The 19,835-nt window shown below is 26.4% G+C and overlaps 2 protein-coding genes across 2 annotated transcripts; both read right to left on the bottom strand.

The window, feature by feature from the left end:
• Window positions 1-1,862: 1,862 nt before the first annotated feature.
• Window positions 1,863-9,754, bottom strand: LOC100197698 (E3 ubiquitin-protein ligase RMND5A). The gene is made up of 8 exons (XM_065792507.1): window positions 9,570-9,754; window positions 7,873-8,021; window positions 7,661-7,795; window positions 7,392-7,492; window positions 6,559-6,716; window positions 6,137-6,405; window positions 3,082-3,236; window positions 1,863-2,423 (listed from the first exon to the last, which is right to left on the bottom strand). The coding sequence occupies exons 1-8, from the start codon at window positions 9,703-9,705 to the stop codon at window positions 2,360-2,362; spliced, it is 1,167 nt and encodes a 388-aa protein (XP_065648579.1). The 5' UTR covers window positions 9,706-9,754; the 3' UTR covers window positions 1,863-2,359.
• Window positions 9,755-11,977: 2,223 nt separating this feature from the next.
• On the bottom strand, window positions 11,978-19,447 carry LOC136077986 (nucleolar protein 16-like). The gene is made up of 5 exons (XM_065792506.1): window positions 19,305-19,447; window positions 19,090-19,216; window positions 18,732-18,792; window positions 18,443-18,549; window positions 11,978-12,783 (listed from the first exon to the last, which is right to left on the bottom strand). Exons 1-5 carry the CDS (start codon window positions 19,403-19,405, stop codon window positions 12,631-12,633), a joined length of 549 nt encoding a protein of 182 aa, XP_065648578.1. The 5' UTR covers window positions 19,406-19,447; the 3' UTR covers window positions 11,978-12,630.
• Between the last annotated feature and the right edge of the window lie 388 nt (window positions 19,448-19,835).

Genomic DNA, 19,835 nt, shown 5'->3' with positions numbered 1-19,835 from the left:
TTGTCAGCCGTTTAGTTTTCATGTTAGATAAAAATCTTTTTAACAATATGCAATAAAACGTTTTAACAATATTAAAATGCATAAATAAATAAACAAAATAAAGCCATATATGTTTTGATCTCATAAATGAGTATAGAATAAAACTATATAAAATATTTAACTGTAAGTATAAAACTAACTTAACTAAACTATTCTTTAAATAAGTAGGTGGCTTCAATCAAAACTCAAGAGACTTATTCGGTGACTTGTCAATAAGAGCTGGCTAACTGTTTATTTTGTCAATTTTTTTTTTGGGGGTTTCTTGAATAAAAAATTGCATATGAAATCTTAAGAGAAACCACTCTATACGCAAAGCTGTTATTAATTCTGTTGAGTCAATTAAACTTCAACGGAAGTTATACTATTTTGGAGGCCGTAAGTATGCTCTAGTAACGTCTGCTGATGTGAAAAGTAGTTTCTCAATCGCCCAAGGTAATAATACTTATGATGAATTTGGGTACTTATTTCGTAAAGCGGAGTTTGAAAAATTTGTACACAGAATCTGCAAAACTCCGCCTTTTATAAACAACTATTTTTGCTCTTTTGAAGTGCTCGGACATTATTCTGAATGTTCACATTTAGATTAATGTCCAAGAACTTCAAGTTCAGTACGTTGAAGGAGTTTTTTGCATTAGTGTGCTTGAAGAAGTTTGTGAACTTCAAATTCACAAATTTCTTCAAGCACACTAATGTAAAAAAACTCCTTCAACATGCTGCACAATTGCTTATGAGCAGTTAAATACATCGATTTTGAATATTTTACATACTGACATACCCAAGATATGCGTGCTAGAGCCATTGTTAAATGTTCTCAATAATAATATGCTTTAAAAAAAAGTACATTATGGCTTTTAAAGAAGTTTTGATAGCACTAACAAGCAAATTTTGAAAAAAACAAGAAAAGAAAAACAAGTTAGGAAAGTTTTGCGTAAGAAAAAAACAAACAATTAAACTAGAAGCTGATTCAGTTAATGCTTAAAAAAAGTTTGACTAAAGAAACTGATTTGTCTAACAAACCTATTACTAAACGACTGAAGCGACAATTAGTGGACGTAATCAAAGTTTTGACATTTGAATGCAATACGACTTCCAAATATATAGACTGCCGTTCTGACAGTTTTTTAGTTTTTAAAATATATCAAGCTTGTAACAACTTTGTTTTTCAGCAACAATTATGGATGCGGATCGTGATGATGATATGTGCAAGAATTACTACTAAACATAAAAAGTTTATTTCAAGAAAAGCAGTATATTTTTGCTAATTGAAACTAACCAATAACTTTAATTAATTCATATTATATCATGATTTTTTAATAAAATAACATAAAAAATAGTTACAATTTATTCATTCGTAATTTTTGACGCTAAATTTGTGATACTGCGATATTATTGAGATTTATATAGTTACCGAATTTATGAAATGTTATTCAAAGTTCGATGAAATTAGATATTTTCCATCGATAAAAAATTTAGAATTCTAGTTTTTATTTTATTTTTACAATATAAATTAACAATATTACCAGTAAAATTGTCAGAAAAATATTTTTAAAAATTATTATTTATAACTTTGTGTGAGTGTTTGAAGTTTTAGTGAGCGATTTTACGGTATTTAAAAGCTTAACAACTTGAAATGTAAATGTTTTATTGATAAGATTATGTTTGTAATATGTTAAAATAAAAATTATACAAAACTTTGTAGTGTGAATTGTAGCAGCCATTTTGTTTCTCATAATAATTGTTTCTTTGCCCCAAAAACAATAAAAACTGCACAAAACCTGCGAAAAATTAAAACAGCAAGCAAAAACAAACAAAAACAGCGCTAATCAGACAAATAAATATTTTCAAAGTAATCACTGAATAATAAAAAATAATTTAATAAAGCTTATCAATATACAAAAATAAAGATTCAAAAAAAGAATTCTATTTTCACTATGTGAAATAAATTATACACAAATGTTTAACATTATCCATGTTCAAATATTAGAAATATTGTCATAGTAATAAATTAATTTTTGTACTAAATTATTTCACTTTTTTAAATATTCATTTCTTTTAACGTTTTTCAAAGTTTCCGTAGTAGTATTTATGATTTTCTTGTCAACTATTCCACGTTACATCTGATCTCACTTATTTGTACTTTGTTGTATGCATTATCATTAAGTTCAAGTCAAACCTACATGAAGAAATTATTACGTCAAGAGGTACCGTAAAACTCATAAATATCTCAACGTTTAACTGACTTCAATACCAGAAATTACTAACGACCAGAGATCTCAAGCGACTATTTCATTGACGCAATATTCGTGCATTTTATTGTTTCTTAAAAATAAATTTTTTTAGCCTCTCGTGGATCCATTTCAATAGGACAATATGGACATTTCAACCTGTTAAAACGAATATATACAACACATAACAACATAATGTATACAATATTCTTTGCAGTCAACATAAACACACATCTACCTATTTAAATGAACCCATATACGCAGGACGGACCAAAAATTAAGGAGGGGGAGGAAGGACTAGAAAATTAGCTCTATGGGCGACGAAGCTATAAATATTTGATTGTATTTAATCATAAAAATTGATACTAAAAATTAAAAGTAAAATCGATAACACAAATTCCACGTAAAAGTACACAATGGCATGAATTTTGAAATATTATAAATATCAGAGATATAAAAAAGTATACAAAGATAAACATGTCAAAGATATGCTTAGTTGCAGAGACTGAAATATAGCATTTATTAATGATTATGTACCAAAACATTATAGCAAAATATTTAAATGTCTCACCCATAAAAGCTTAGACTAAATTCCCTCAGACAAATGAAAATATATTGGAAAGTTATGCTTTAGATTTCTTTATAAGCTAATCTATTAGGTTTTTCAAGTATTTTATTAAGATTTTGTCTAGGTTCTTTTCTGAATCTGTCCTTAAATTACTTCTGGAACAATAACTAATATAAAGATACTATTCAACCATATTAAGTAAAATAAAAAAATTTAATATGCTAAAGATTTTTAATTAAAATAGTATACTTATTGCCATGAGTCAAACGCTGCGTAGCATCTTTAGATATCACATGCCCACAGACTAATCTCATAGGAGGATTACTTTGACCACATTGTTGTCGAAGAATAGGGCATGCAAATACTGAATGAAACTGAAGTTCACGACCCAGATTAATTTCAACCTAAAAACATATACTTTTAAAACTAAAATAAAATAGAAAAAAATTTTAGAGAAAGAATTCAATAATTTTGAAATTAAGATATATTATATATATATAGTATTATAAAATTCCTGAGGCAAAACAAACAGAAAAAGAATAAAGCATAAATAGCCTTTGAAAGTCGTGTGAAAGCAACATAAATTTGCATAGATATGTTTGATAACATTTTAATGATATCCAATTAAAGTTACACTTTGCAACATATTCTGCAACTTACAAAATGTTAAGTGATTTTATATATATTAATGCTGCTGATTTCAAATCAGAATATTTCTAGCAAGTTAGGATTTAGAGTTATGTTACATTACTTTTGCAATGCATCATTTTTTCACCATGCAATAAATCACCCGGTTGCCATTTGTCATGCAGCTACTTTTATAGCTGTAGTTGCAGTTTCCCACCTTAGAAAGCTCTGAATTTGTTTTCACAGCACACTTTGGTTGATAATAATATCAGAAACTGCTGACATCATTGGCTAATGATTTAGACCTATGTATAGCAGCTGATATCAGCAGCAGTTGGATGCATAGGAAGGCAGTTTGGTATTTAATAAACTTTCATAAAGTGATTAGTGAGGGGGGAGCTTTATAAGTCAATAGTTAAAAACTGACTCTGGCTACAACTTTATTAGTTTACCTAAAGTAATAAGTATAATTTGTTTGAGAAGATGACTGAGAGATGTGTAAACCATCCTGGCAGTTTTTATTATGTTTGGGGATTATTCACTACAAAGTCACAGAGAAAGAATATCACTCCTTTGGTCAAATTTGCTTATAATGCTTACTTTGGTATGAAGCTTGGGGACAAGAAACAGACGCCATGCATCATTTGTGTCATGCTATTCGAATCTGATGCAGTGGCTAAAGGACAAAAGAAGTTTGTTATCTACAAAACCTATGGTTTGGAGAGAACCAAAAGACCGTAGCACAGATTGCTACTTTTGTATAACAAAGACAGCAGGATTTTCTGGTACGAACAAGGAGAAGATTGAATACCCTAATGCATCTTCTACAATTAGACCTGTGTCTTACAACAACACCTTACTGATTCATGTGCCTCCTAGTTAAGTTGACATTGTTGAGTGACGAATCAGCATCAACTCTTTCTGCTCATTTCATGAGAGGAAGCATCAAAGCTGTTGATGCAACTGAAGATGGTAAACCTCATTTTATCGAACAAACTGAACTTAATGATTTAGTTTGAGATCTAAATTTACAAAAGGAAGCTACTTGCGTAGCTCTGCTTCGCCTTCAACAGTAGAATCACTTGTCAAAGGACAAGAAGAAGGTCTTACGAATGAGCTTGGCTGTCATCACAAAGCTCATGAATGGCACCTATTCATAGATGCTTTGAAGACAAGATTTAAGGCAATTCTGCTTCAGAATGGTAACTCAAAGCCTTCAGTATCAATATATTATGGTGCAGATATAAAAGAACCATACTTTTTTTGTGTTAATCAACTTTAGGAAATATGGCTGGAATATTTGTGCTGCCTTTAAAGTTATTGGACTAGTGGTAGGCATGCAAACTAAATACACAAAGAACTGCTACTTCGTGTGCTTGGGGGACAGCAATACTTATGAGCCGCATTATTCACAGAAGCAGTGGCCAATGAGATCTGAAGTCCAAGGAAAACACAATGTGAAACACAGTCCACTAGCACAGCCAGAAAAAATTTACCTCCCACCTCTTCACATCAAATTAGGATTGATGAAAAACTTTGTGAAAGCTCTTAAAGGCAACTCGGATCCCTTTCAGAACCTCAAAGAGACATTTCCAAAGTTGAGTGATGCCAAAATCATAGAAAAAGTCTTTATAGGACCTCAAATTAGACATGTTATAATGAATGACATGTTTACATCAAAGCTGACTGATTTGCAACAGACAGCTTGGAACTCATTCAAGGCCTCTGTTGGTAGATTTCTTGGAAACAGAAAATCGGATGACTACAGAGAACTGGTCAAGAAACTTATAACAGACTATGAGGAGCAAATGTGTCTCTTAAGATGCATTTCCTGTATTCTTATATTGACTTCCTTCATGACACATTTTCACTAGGACATTTCAATGATGGAACAGCACTATCAAGCGAAATATAATCCAGGCATGATGGGTGATTTCTGTTGGTTTCTGCAGAGGGACAGCAGTTCACACAAAAGAAAATCAAGAACTAGTCACTACTTTTCTACTTCTGCAAGAAAATATCAAGACAGTGACTAGTTAATATGGCAAAAGAAACATTAACTTTGTGAGCAAAGCTTCTTTTTTTTTGAAATACTACATAGTAGGACTGAATTTCCAGACTGTTACTTCTGAATTTTACTTCTTGATGTGCTAGAGACATTCCAAAGGTATCCCTGTAATCAGAACATTGCATATAATAAAAGACTCTGTTGTTCAAGTTGCAGAAATTTTTTTCTAGTTTATTGCACAGTATTGTTAGTTTCTTTTAAACTTTTACATTAGAAAGTGTCAAAATATCAATTTGATTTTTGTAATATTGATCCACATTTACAAGGTTATTAAAAATATAAACCTAAAATTTATTCATAAAAAGCTAGATTTAAAAAAGGTTTAAAAAAATACAAAGATTTTTTAAGGACCTTTAATGGGGTAGACATTTGTAAACCATTAGAAACAAAATAGCCAATAATGAACTAATAAAATCAATAGCCAATAATGAATTGAGTAAGTTAAATGAAACTATTGGAGAAAGTTCTCAAAACTGTACCAGAATATAACTTTTTGCAGATTTATTAAATATTTTAGTTAAAATAATTATAACTTTTAAAAGTAGTAATTACAACTAACTGTTCAGTCAGTAAGTTTATTAGAGTATCATTGTATTAAAAAAAAATTACCGGAAGTTCTTCTTTTGTGCTCCATATTCCCTCTACCTGTCTTTGTTGCATAACCTGTCTTATTTGTAAAAGAGTTGGAAGGGCAATACATCCAGCTGTTAAACAAACTTCTAAAGGACTCTGGTTGGAAAGACCAAGTAAAGAACACACATCTTTTGCAAGATGATCACTTACATCAACTAATGAAGCAGAATCAAACAAATCAGCATATGGAGAATTTTCTATGCCACGGTTTACAAAAGCAAAACAACCCATCAATCGTTTAATTTCTAAAATGTATTTTGATTGCTATTTTTAAAAAGAAAAAGAAAAAAAGAAAATAATTTATGAGTGGACAAACAAGGCGTGCGACTGCACATGCTTTATGTAATAGCGTGATATATATGTCTAATAAATAAAATTTTAATTAAAAAGTAACAAACCATCTGCATGCTCTGAGAAAGAAGCAAAAATCTTTGAATAATCTAAGGCTTCTTTATGACGCTGCTGTTCTAATAAGTCTAAGAATGTAAGTTTGTGCAGTTTAAACTCCAAACAACTCTTCTTTAAAATCAATTCATCATGGTGCTGACGAGCCCACCTACAATTGCGTCAAAAAAGTCATACACTACTTTTTAATTCCTTTATCATCATTTTTTTTTTTTTAAATAATTTTCAATGATTCAACTGAATCATTGAAAAATTGTGACAAAATAAGATTATTTCAATAGAAAATTCCTAATTGTAAATAAGTAAAAAAAAGTAAATTTTCAATCTATCTAATCTGTTAAGCTGGTCAGCCAATAATAAAATCAAATAGTCAAAATAAATATTATTCGTCAATAAATACTCAGTCAATAAAAAGATCTGTAAAGTTACTCAGCTAATAAAGTAATTAAACCATCTCTGAATAACAACATACCGATTGATTCTTTGTATTTTTCTTATAATACTATTGATGGTTGAAAAACTACCTGAACTCTCTAATGGAAATAAAAATAAACCTTTGTCATTTGTATTAAAGTTATGATTGTTATAGTTGACTTCCAGCAACAACCTTTACTATCTACACAACAACCTTCACTATCTACACAACAACCTTTACTACCTACACATGGTAACAATTCTATCAGTTTCGGCTCTAATTTACATACAGTTTCAGCTTTAAGTTAAACATAAAAGAGAATTATTCGGTTTTGAGGAAAATAATAAAGATACGCCACCATTTCATTGAGTTAGATTTTTTTAAAGAAAAAGAAAAAAACATACAACATACAGCAGTGCAGAATCAAGCCTTTTGTCTTTAATTTCATTCAACATGTAATTTAGGTTGGTAAATGAGTCCTTATGATGAGCTTCTATAACCAAACCAGATTCCTAATAATGTAATAATTATTAAAATCAATTCATAAGATTCCTAATTAATATGTAATCCTAAAAAATATATAATGTAACAATAAATGTAAATATATACAATAAAATCAAACCAGCTGTAACAAAAAAACATTTTATACCATGAAAGTCAGAAAAAGAGCAACCATTCACCTTTATAAAATTCTCAGCAATATCTACTCTTCCTTGACGCAAGAGATGCTCTGCAATAGCTTCATTTAAGAGTTTTCTAGATTCATCATTGAATATTTCTCCTTGTGTTAAACCAGAAAAGTCAGATGAAAAATTCTAACAATAAAACTCCAACAAGATAACTTCTACTACTAATAAAGATAAAATAAAAAAAAAAAAAAATTAAAACTTACTCGATCAATTACTTTTCCTATCTTTGAAACATAAACATGTAATTCTTTATGTTCTAATGAAACTTTTTTGGTGACATCTTTTACTTTTTTTGCAGTGGCAGCAAGTAAATGGGTTTGCAAAGGAGTCAAATATGAATCATTTTCTGTGACTATAGACAAAAATTGAATTAAATTTAATTTAAATGTTTTTAAAATTACTATTACTTTATACTAATTTCAATTTTAATTGGTATTTATTAATTATTATTTTATAATAGTTAAAAAATTAATATTTACTTAATTATTTTTTATTTACACTTAAAACTTTTCTGTAATCTTTATTATCATTAATCCATCTTTTTCTTTTTCTTATTATTACCTTTTGCTTTTTTTATTATGCACAAATTATGAACTTAATTTTAAACGATTCCTTAGTGCTGAGTTGTTTTGCATATTGAAGAGATTGTTCGAAAAAATGGGATGAATTTTTTTGATTAAAATGAAATATTTAACTTAACCAAGAAAAACTAACTTTGTAGTTTTAGTCGAAGTTTGTATTCTCTTTTTTAGTCAGAATTTGAAGTCTTTAAAATATTTGTGCATTTATGACACAATCTACAGACTGTATAATTTATTTATGTGCATTGAATTCTAAAGAGTTTTAGTATATAATGCCATTGCAGAACTTCGATAAGAAATTCTTTATAATTTTTTTTCTTTATAAATTACTAAACAACTTTTTTAGTTAATTTTCTAAGTTGAAAAATACTTTGATGTTTCTAAAAAAAAAAAATACCATGATGCCATTTTTTATAATAAAACTCCTGAGAATTAAATGCGCTTGAATAAAATACCAAGTTTGCCTCAAAAAAGGCACATATTTCAATATAATATTTTTAATTTATAATAATCGCATAATTTTGATTAAAACGGAGAAGGTAAACTTTGTCTAAAACTAACAAACTAGTTTTTCTTGGTATACATTTATTACGTTGTTTTAATAAAAAAAAATTCAGTCCAAACATTTTTAAAAACTCTTTAATATGAACAAAACTTATCTTGGCACTTAGCATACCTTCAAGCAACAATTTTTATAAAAGTACAAGAAAAAAAGATGCTACTGAAGTGCAACATAAAGTAAACATTACAAATATATTGAAAGTTCTGACTGTAACAAAAATGCTTTAATATTAAAAAACGGTTTATTATTTTACAAAAATTTAAACAAATCCTTTGTAATGTTTTAACCCTAACAGTTACTGTTATTGCATAAACTTTATGCAATAGCAATTCAATTGTTGATGTTTTAAGTGTATAATAGAAGGAAGCATTTTTATTTTTGAAATGTTTAATGATGTTCTTTGTACTTATAACTTAATCAAGAACTATTAGGAAATAGAAAAAGATGCAACAAGAAGAGCTAGAAATCTTAGAAGAACTGATAATATTTTTGATCAAAAAAGAATCACAAGAGCATTTATAAAAAAAGTAGTCTTATAACAGCAGATCATTTAAGAATAGATATATAGGAATTTAATAATTAAAAATGAACTAAGATTAAACCATGAGGCAATCTTAAAATTATTTGATTTAAAACAGTATCAGCCTTCAGAGACAATTTTTTATACAATTGAACATGAAAAAACAGAAAAGATTTATGTTAAATTTATTTATCTTAATACAACAGCCCAAATATTAAAAATAAAAATATAACATACCTTCATTTAGACTTTGTTTAAACACATTAATTTCTTCAATTAAATCATCAAGATTTTGTGTACTGGACGCCCTATAGCTAGTATATTTACTCTTTAATTTTTCTTCTTCTTTTTTCACAGCGAGAATGCTCTCCATCACTGATATTATTATTTCATCTGAAAAAAAGTAACTTATTGAAAAACATACAATTGCAAAATTGTTAATTCCAATTGTGCAACATGCATTTGTTAACTTGTTTTACTGCTTTTAAAATAATTGTTTAAAAAAAAAAAGAAAAAAAAAAGATCCGACTTCAAATGTCAATAAACACTGATTGAAACTTTTCTTAAAAGTTTCAACTGTATTTGAAAAACTGTTTTAAATATACAAATAACATGAACCCAACTTTCAATTGTGTAAAACTAAATTAATTTACAAACAAATAAAAATCATTTAAGGAAATAAAAAATATAATGTATTATTTTTGATTAAGTGCATAAAAATAGAAAAAACCTTGCAGAAAAGTTTGCTTAACATTACAACATAATTAGTTTTTTAAACAATTTTCGAAACATAAAAAAAATAATTAGAGACTAAATAAAAAATAACTTATATACTTAAGTTACAAATATATTACACACTACATACGTTGGTAAAGAAGTTTATAAAATTACCCATATAAAAAAAAAAAGAAAGTATTTTTTTTTAATTTATTTAAATGTTTAAAAAGATGTCTATAACTATCTATACAAAATTGCATTCTTTCAGGCTATTTGTCAAACATTTATTTATACTATTTTCAGGTATACTTCAAAGAAGTTTTTTTTTTTTTTTTTACATCAGTCAAGATTTTTTTAATTAAGTTGAATAGCCCCAAATCGAGCTGAGTTAAGTCTGGCCAGGTTAAATCATGCTGAGTTAAGCCAGGCTAGTATGCCAGATTTTCAAGTTATTGCGATTCAAACTTGATTAAGATAATCTGTGGCAGTTTAAGTTTAATCTTCAATAGTTACCATAGATTAAGACTAAGATATTAATAAGATGGTTTTAAAATGTGATGAAAAAATCGTATGATTTGTGGCAGTTTTTTCCATTATAATGCTGAGCGTTATAATAGAAAAAATAATTTTAAGTGTCTGTTACAGATCTTTGCTTAATTATTTAGTATATAAGTTGATGATCCCCCTTCTTTTCAACATAACCTAAATGAACAATATAATAACAAATGTTGTTTTGAAGAAGATCTAAAGCATCTTTTTTAACTCAAACATAATGTATCTTTCATGAACTTTCACCTTCAACAACCCAAAAAATTTGCCGGCTTATATTCAATTTATCATAAGTAAAAACCAAGATTTATCCTTGGTAATAGTTTTATGGTTTATTTCTGAATAGGACTCAATTTTCTTTAGTATATTCATGGGGTATCCATTAGTATCCATAGTATATTCATACCATTCTTTTTAATGAGCTGTGAATAATTTTATTGCTTATTAAAAAACTGATCAATGTCTATGCTTTAATTAAATCCATATTGTGTTAACCTTTCTTTTAATAATAGCATACACTTTAGGGTGGTTCAAAAAACAACATTTTTGAAAAATATCTGCAGCTCCTACCTTAATGTGTTCTATATATTTAAAATAACACTAGATTTAAAACTTTTTTGAATATAAAATATTTTGAGGGTTGCCTAAAGACCCTTTAACATTTAATGGGTCCATAATATTATTAAAAAAATTTTTTATTAATATTAGAGACCCATTAAATCTTGTTGGGTCTACAATGAAGTGAAATTATATAAAAATTTCAAAAATCATCATCATTTTATTAAAAAAAAAAATTGGGGTTTTTACAAAATTTTTAAGTCAAAATATTTTATAAAATAATTATTTTTATTATAACTAATTTTAATATAATTTTGCTCCAACAAGACATACTTATGAAAAACTTTTTTAATTAGTATTATGGACTCATTAAATGTTCAAGGGTCTTGAGGCACCGCTAAAAATATTTTCAATTTGAAAAACTTTTAAATGTTATTTTATCATATAGAACACATTATGGTGAGAGCTGTAGCTGTTTGATATATTGATATATATTTAAAAACTTTACAGCTGTAAAGCTGTGAAGTTTTTTTTTTTTGAGAGCACTCTGAGTGGGGATCATCTTTGAAACTCTCTTTACTATTTTAAAACAGAGCAATCGACTTGGCAACTGTACTATATTTTGATGCTTCATCACATAAACTAGTAGCAATTTACCAATTATTAAATTTTTTTCAGATGTGCTTTAGCACTTAAAATGTTTAAAACTAAATCCACTTCAATGTGATATATAGATTATTAACTGCTTCTTCAATTAGTGCAAATAATAAAAGTTCAACAAACTTTTTTACCAACCTAAGCAGTAAAAAAAAACAAGACACTAAAATAGGAACACAATTACATATTTATGTTCAATAGTGCTTTTCATCATCATTACAACAAGTATTTTGAGCTTGGCAAACTAACAATAAACTTAACTATAATAAAAAACAAAGCATTCATGCAGTTTGTTAAACTACAGAATAAAAAACTAGAGAATAACTAGGAAAATAAAATAAAATTAGGGGAACAAAATACGGAAAAAAATAACTACTAACGCAGGAGACTGGACCACCATAACATTATTTTTTAGATAGCATATATAAATAAAATAAAATAAGTTTAAATATATTTTTAGATTAGATTTAATTTAAACCAAAATCTATTCTTCTTAATAGATTGAATTATGATCGAGTTACATCATATTGCTAAAATCTTGTTTTTCCTAGCGTTTTTAAAGTAGGTTAACATACAAGGCTAGTAAAAACAAGAATATTGTATTGAAAATATCAAAGCTTCAAATGAATAACTTATTAGTATTTGCAAACTGGTATCTTTTATACAAATGGCCTGATAATGATTATTTCTAAAGATGCAAAATGTTTTTACAAGTTCCCTTTATTCTTGTAAAAAACCTCTGATACTCATATATAATCAACGAGGTTGACCAACAAAAATTGATATATAAATATATATATACATATTTTTTTTTCTTCTATACAGTATCCATTTCTTCAGCACTTGTAGTTAATTCTGGAAACATGCTTTGGTACTTTGTTAGTAATGATGACTTCAATAAAGATTCACATTTTCGCTTTATTTGCTTTGCTGTGTGCTGGTATGTATTATCTTTGTCTTTAGCCATGGCCTAAAAACACAAACTTGTTAAAATTTTATATAAACTATTTTGTTTCTATTATCTTATACTGCAGCCTGCATCACCAATAACATTATATCAAAATTTTCATAGTACTTATTAGCACAATAAACAATATTAACACAATAAATAATAATAATATTTAGTATTGATACATTTTTTTTTTTTTTATGAACCGTAAATCAGTAGTATATAAGATTCATTGTTCTTTTGAAAGAAATCCAGGCTTGTCTAATAGAGAACAAGCTAAAAAGTACAAAGTTTTTTGGTCACGAAAGTGAAGAAACACTACAATTACAAGTCTTCTTGACCAATGAAATACCCAACTTTAACAAACAAAATTCCATTATCATAAAATGTGACTTTAATCAACCTCCTAAATATCATACTTCAATTTTTCATGACAGTATAAGCATTAACTATACATACTTGTAAGAAAAAATATAGCAAAAACTGCTCTTATGGCAAGCAATTTGTAGTTGAGGAAAAAAGAGTAGAACTATTGTGTTGTCAAAAATTTATATTCAAGAGTGTCTTCAAAAGTAACTTTTGCCACTCATTTGATTGCATCCTAGGCCTTGTTTGTTTTGACCTGACTTAGCTTGGTGCCAATATGCTAAGAAAACCTTAGGGTGGTATAAATTGAGAAAAGTTAATTTTGTACAAAAAAAGATTAATACAATGAATTGCCAACAATTCCTGCTCATCAAAAAATGTTGGGGTATTGGCATAAGGTATTTGCATAAAACAGGCAAGACTATTAATTTAGTACAAGTTTTGATGAAGGTATGGTCAACCATAAGCAAGAAAATGACAATAACAGTTGTGCAGAGGTAAATGGGCACCACCAATTCTATATAACTATTTTTTTAAAACAAAAAAGAACTTTGAAACTAAATGTATTTTTATACTCAACTTTAAATAAAATTAAAGAAATTTGTAAAAAACAGTAATTATAAATATTTTTGAAAAGATTTTCCTTTCTTGTTTTTTTGAATAATGTACTTTATTTTAACTTATACTACTCTAATATTTCCCTAATTCACACCCAACAATAGATACACCCTAAAATAAAATATAGACTTAAAAAAAATTATATTTTATAAATAAAATTTAAAGTTTTTTCTAGCTACGGGCTTTTTTTTTCTTCTTTTGCCTCCGCAGCAGCACTTTCTGGAGCAGCAGACTGTCTCATTAAATTTTTTCTTTATTAAGTTTGAGACCATAATTTTTTTTTAGACCATCCGCAGCTAATTAGGACTAATTACCTGAGCACATTAATAACATAAGTATCTCAATCATGACACATATGCAACAAATTTCCTTCCATTTTTTGAGGTTTTTAGAATTTTTAGCTTTTTTAAAAATCTTTTCGTTTGTTATAGTGTATAATATCTTTATATATGTTACATATGTAACATCTATAAAACATCAAAAGTGTTTTATTTTGTATTATAAAAAAATCGAAAAAGATTAAAAAAAAAAGAAAAGTTGCCTGTGGAAGGATTTGAAGAATGGCTTTTTTGTTCAGAAGCTCTATGATCTAACCACGCAGCTACACTGGCATGATGATTAATGAAAATTTTAAAACTACATAATAAATAAAAGACTTTATAAAACAGAAATAAATGCTATAGACCAAAATTAAGAAGATGTTGCCACAATGCAGTTTTCAAGTGAAAGTAAAACTGTAAAACTTGATATATGTTTTAGTGTGTTTTAACATTACATAATTTAAAGTTTACGTAAGTTAGATGTTTGTATACACTTTCATTCACATTTTCATATAAAAAAGTGCTGCTCGGTCACAATGGCTGCCAACAGTTCCATGTCAAACACGCTCAATTGAGCACTACTAACAGGATTAAGTTCAGCAATAATATATAGGATCATTATTTCAGGGCTCAAATAAGGTGTATTGCGATCGCAATTGCTTTTCACACCTTTGCGATTAGTTTTTTCTTAAAAAATTTTTTTTGCAATTGGTTTTTTTGTTTATTTTCTTATTTTTTTTGTTTATTAATAATTTTTTTTCTTTTCTAATTTAGCTTTTTTTTTTTTTGCCATTCTTAAAAGTAATGTTTTTGTCTAAGTTTTTTATTAGGGGTCATAAAGTACATCATGCTAAGTTTATCTTTTGAATATAGCATACAGATCATTTGCTCTCTTGTGCAGAGACTTTTATTCAACATAAAGCGCTTTTGAATTTAAATTACTTTAAATCTCTGCGTGGAAGCCAATAATATTTTAAAGTTATATTTAGTTTGATTTACTGAATGGATAAAGTACATTGCAGTAAATTTACTTATAAACTAAATCAAAACAACCAGTTAATTTACTACAGCAACTTACTGAACAGTTACTCTGTACTTGACAGTAACAGTACTCAACTATTAAATTTACTTTAAAAGTAGACAAAATTTACTTAATATACTCAAAGACTTACAAAAGTTAGCCATACAAATGTTTCTATTTATATCTTATATGTTAACACATAATATAAGCTTCTAATTAAAAATTATTTTAACAAGAAACTTGAATAGAATATGAAAAACGCAAAACCATTTTGTTATATTTTCATTTCATTTAAAGCGATATCAAGATTAAACATTTTCCATAAATATGCAAGTTGTTTTTAAGTTTTTTTTTAAAAAAAGAAATCTATTTGAACAAAGAAATTTTAGTCTTCTAAAATTCTCTTAGGGATCATCCATAAATTATGCAATGCTAAATTTATTTAATAAACGGAATTAAGAGATCTTAAGGTCTTTTATGCGACAACTTTTATTAAACTTAATTGGTTATTTTGATTTTTTATTTAAATCATTATGGCTCTGTGAGGGAAAACTTTTGATCTTTTTTGTTTTGTTTATTAAAGAAATTTAGCATTGTGTAATTTATGGACGATCCCTTGTTTAAATAATTTTGCGAATGAAGTTTGAAATTAAAAAAACATTAGAAATATTTTAGCAAATTTTAATGCTCAATAATTGTAAATTTAATTGCAACAGCGTTGGCATTATCCAGTGGCATAGCGAGGATCATTCCTGAAAGTTAAACGTACATCTTAATTATTTTTTGTTTCATGAAAATAGTTTTAAAAGTAGAAACATTCTAATGCAAACATTAAACCAGTGATTATTGCAAATGTTAAACCTAAAATTAAATTATAAAAAATTTAAATAAAAAAAAATAAGTTATTTTACTTCTGTTCAAAGGATTTTTTTCTTAAAAAATAAATTAATCATATTCTTTAACTTAAACAAATATAATTTTTTAGACTTATTTAGACGATTAATTAGACCAAATTTTTTTCTTTCACTTTTTAATGCAAAATTATTTGTACAAAAATATTGAATAAAAACATCAATTTAAAAACCATATGAACAATAAAATTAACTATGCTTAAATATTTAATAGTATGCTAGATCAAGAAACAATAAATTATAAAAAATGTGGTATCTAATGAATTTTTGTTCTCCTTACTCGTTTAGTTGATTATAGACTCGTATGGTCTATAGGCATGCTTTTGTGCAAATATGAAGTTTAAAGCTTTATGACAATAATGTTTTGGTTTATTAATTAGAACAACTCTACTTTATTACTTTGTTTTGTTTTAAACACATTTTATGATATTCAGGGCGCGACAAATCGTTTTTTTTTTAAATAAATGTTGACGTTCATATCTTTATTTATTGACAAACGTCTAATTGAAGAGGTATATGTCAAATAAGGGATATTTATTTTTAAATAACTTTTTTATTCAAATAATCTTTTATTAAATTATAAAGGAGATTTGTTTTAAATAACTTTTATTCTAGTTAATGAATTATTAGATATATCAAACATGCTTATTGAATTTATTTAATTTTTTTATTATTTCAATACAATATTTCATGCATTTGCAAAGTGCGTGCAAATTAATGATAATTAAAGGTTGTTTTCCTCAAGATGAAGCGAATTTTTTCGTCATTGAGCTTTTTTCGCCATATTTTATTTTTGATATTAAGTAGTTTTTATTAAAAAGTTATATTATTACTATAATAATAAATTAAACTATAATAAACAAAATAATCCTATATATTCTATTAGATTATATATATTTTAGCAAAACTTAAAAATTCTTTTCGAAACATTTTTAGTGTTTTTAGTATGCAAACAATCATTACTTCATTTAAACGATAACAAAAAATAAAAATAAAATACTTTTAAATAAAGCAATGTTTTAGCATGGTTTCTTTTAAAGTAATAGCAAAAGCATTCATTTTAAGTAAAATTTTGCAGGCTTTTGTAAACGCATGTAAAAACCATGCTAAAAACAAAATTATTTTCTTTAATAGCGAACTTGTTATTTAACTTAAAAGTAACACTATTAATGAAAGTAATCCTGTTTTAGCTTGGTTTCTTTTAAAGTTGTTGAAAATGCGTTTTAAATTTTAGTAACTAATTGTTTTTTTTTTATTATAAATAAAAAACTATCAATTAATTGGAAAAAAAAATATTTTTGAGTGAACGCCAACATTTGCTTAAGTAAAAGTAAAGAAACATGACGTTTGTTTTTGTGTCTTTTCTTTTTGCAAATGTTTGCACGGCCGTTGATTTGTTGCGCACTGATATTATTTATGTTATAAACTGTATAAAATAGCAATAAAACATGAAGTTATTTTACATTAACACAAGCTCTTATTTTGTTAAAATAACTTTGCAGTTTGTTTTATTGTTTAATAGCTTTTTACAATAACAATTCAATACCCTTAAAAAATAACACATATTTTATTGTCATTAAATAGTTTTCTATAACTAATTAAATTTTAAATATTGTAATATTTGCATTTTTACTTTTTTACTTTTAATTTTTTAAGTATCATGTTAAGTAAAATCAAATACTAAAAGTAATATTGTAATAGTATTAAATACGTTACAGCTCATTACATTATAACTTGTTCATTACACTATAACTGCACCTTAAACTTTAAATTATAACTTAAGCTATATATTATAACAGCAACTTACGCTATTTAAACTCCGCCAAATGAGAAAATTATAAGATATTATAAGAGATATTATGTTTAAAAAATAACAATTATGAACTAATGCAGAAGAGATACAAATTTATACCAACATAACCTCCCCTTACCGCAAAGTGACACTAGAAATGGTTGGGGGAGGATGGAGTTTTTTTTTTCGTGATTAGATTTTTTTGCATTAATTTGAGCCCTGTATATTATTATTAAAATAATATATTAAACATTTTTTATCAAAATAATAATAAAATAAGAAATTCTATCATTTAAGAAAAAAGAATTTTCACCATCAGTAAAATAAAACTTATCTAAATAAGAGAAGCAAAAAAGTTAATAGATATAGGTTATGCCACAACAAGCACATTATAACAATAAAACTATTTTAATTGTTTTTTTAAACTTTAAACAATTTTATGAAGTTTTAGTATATGGTTTTTCCAAATTACATCCAGATTATTTGTCAAAAGTTTTTCAAAACCGTAAAAATTCACTTTGAGAAGTCAAAATAGCAATTTTAGTCATTTCAGGTAGTCGTTGACCATTGACCGACCATTATTTTCCATGCTGATATATACACATAATAATACATTTGTACATTTATATGCAATTTATAAACATAAACATACTTTATAATTGGTGCCGTGTTTTTTGATAAGTGTCATAAGAAATTTAGCTTCACCAGGAGCAATGTGGCGTTCCATTTTCATACCATTAGCAGCTTGCCTCTCAAATTCTTTTTTTTTATAAAATAAAAAGATACTAACAACTTTGAGCATCATTTAAACTTAGAGCACAATTTGAATAAATTTTTTAAACATTAAATACATATTTACATGCCTTACTAACTGTTTTCCTTTCACATTTAAAAATATAAATTGTTGATTAAATTAACCATCTAAGAAGAAACATTTTTACCTTTTATAACTGGTTTGTTTAAAGCCTCATCTATTTCCATTTTACTTGTATCTTTCACAACCTTTTACATTTTTTATGAACAAAAAGATATTATTGGATTGAATACTAAACTTTACATTTATATAATTTAATATTTATTATTGATTTTATTTGAATTAAAAAAAACAAAAAACGGCTATCTACCAAAAAGTCTTAATCAGTTTTTAATATACTTAAATGTCTTTAATAACTGTCATTTTAACAAAAAATAGTATTAAAGCATAAAATAAAAATTAAGTAATTATTATATCATTAAGTAATAAGTTTTTATAACCATTTATTAAGTATTGATAAAGAATTATTTGTAAGTCACACTTACATCAGAATGCTTAGTTTTCTTTCCAGTATTAATTTTTATTGCAGCATTTGAATCATATGCAAGTCCCAGGTCTTTTAAATTATTGTGTAATGTTTTTGATTTATCCCAATGCTTTTGCAATGTTGAACTACAAAACAAAAATACTCATTATTTTTAAAAATATATGATATATATCTATAAAATTTATTCATGATAATTAAAAAGATAAATCTTACTCTTTTATGGTGGGTTTCTTTAACTTCTTTCTTGCACCTTTAGTAATTTTAATAGTCGCCTTTCTTCGAGATTTTTTTGCTCTAACATTTTTCCCACCCATTTTTCTGTAAATTTTTATATATAAAGAAAAAAAAAAAAACAGAAATGCAGAGGTAATAGATAATAACTTTTATAAAAGGTACAAATTTAGCCTTAAAGTTGCATTATAAGAATACATACATACATACATACATACATACATACATACATACATACATACATACATACATACATACATACATACATACATACATACATACATACATACATACATACATACATACATACATACATACATACATACATAAATTAATACATACATACATTCTTTAAAAAATTCTATTATTTTATATAAAATGCCTTATTTTATTAAATGTTTAGCAAAATTAAAAAATATATGGGAGAGTTGAAATAAGCTTTTTAGCGTTATTTTTGTCTTCTATAAAGTTTTAATTGAGTAGTAAAACGGAAAAATGTTAGTTGGCTGGTTA

Source organism: Hydra vulgaris, chromosome 03 (assembly GCF_038396675.1).
Source record: "Hydra vulgaris chromosome 03, alternate assembly HydraT2T_AEP".
Taxonomy (NCBI): Eukaryota; Metazoa; Cnidaria; class Hydrozoa; order Anthoathecata; family Hydridae; genus Hydra; species Hydra vulgaris.
The sequence above is the reverse complement of the archived record's forward strand: the minus strand, read 5'-3'. Positions and strand labels throughout refer to the sequence as shown.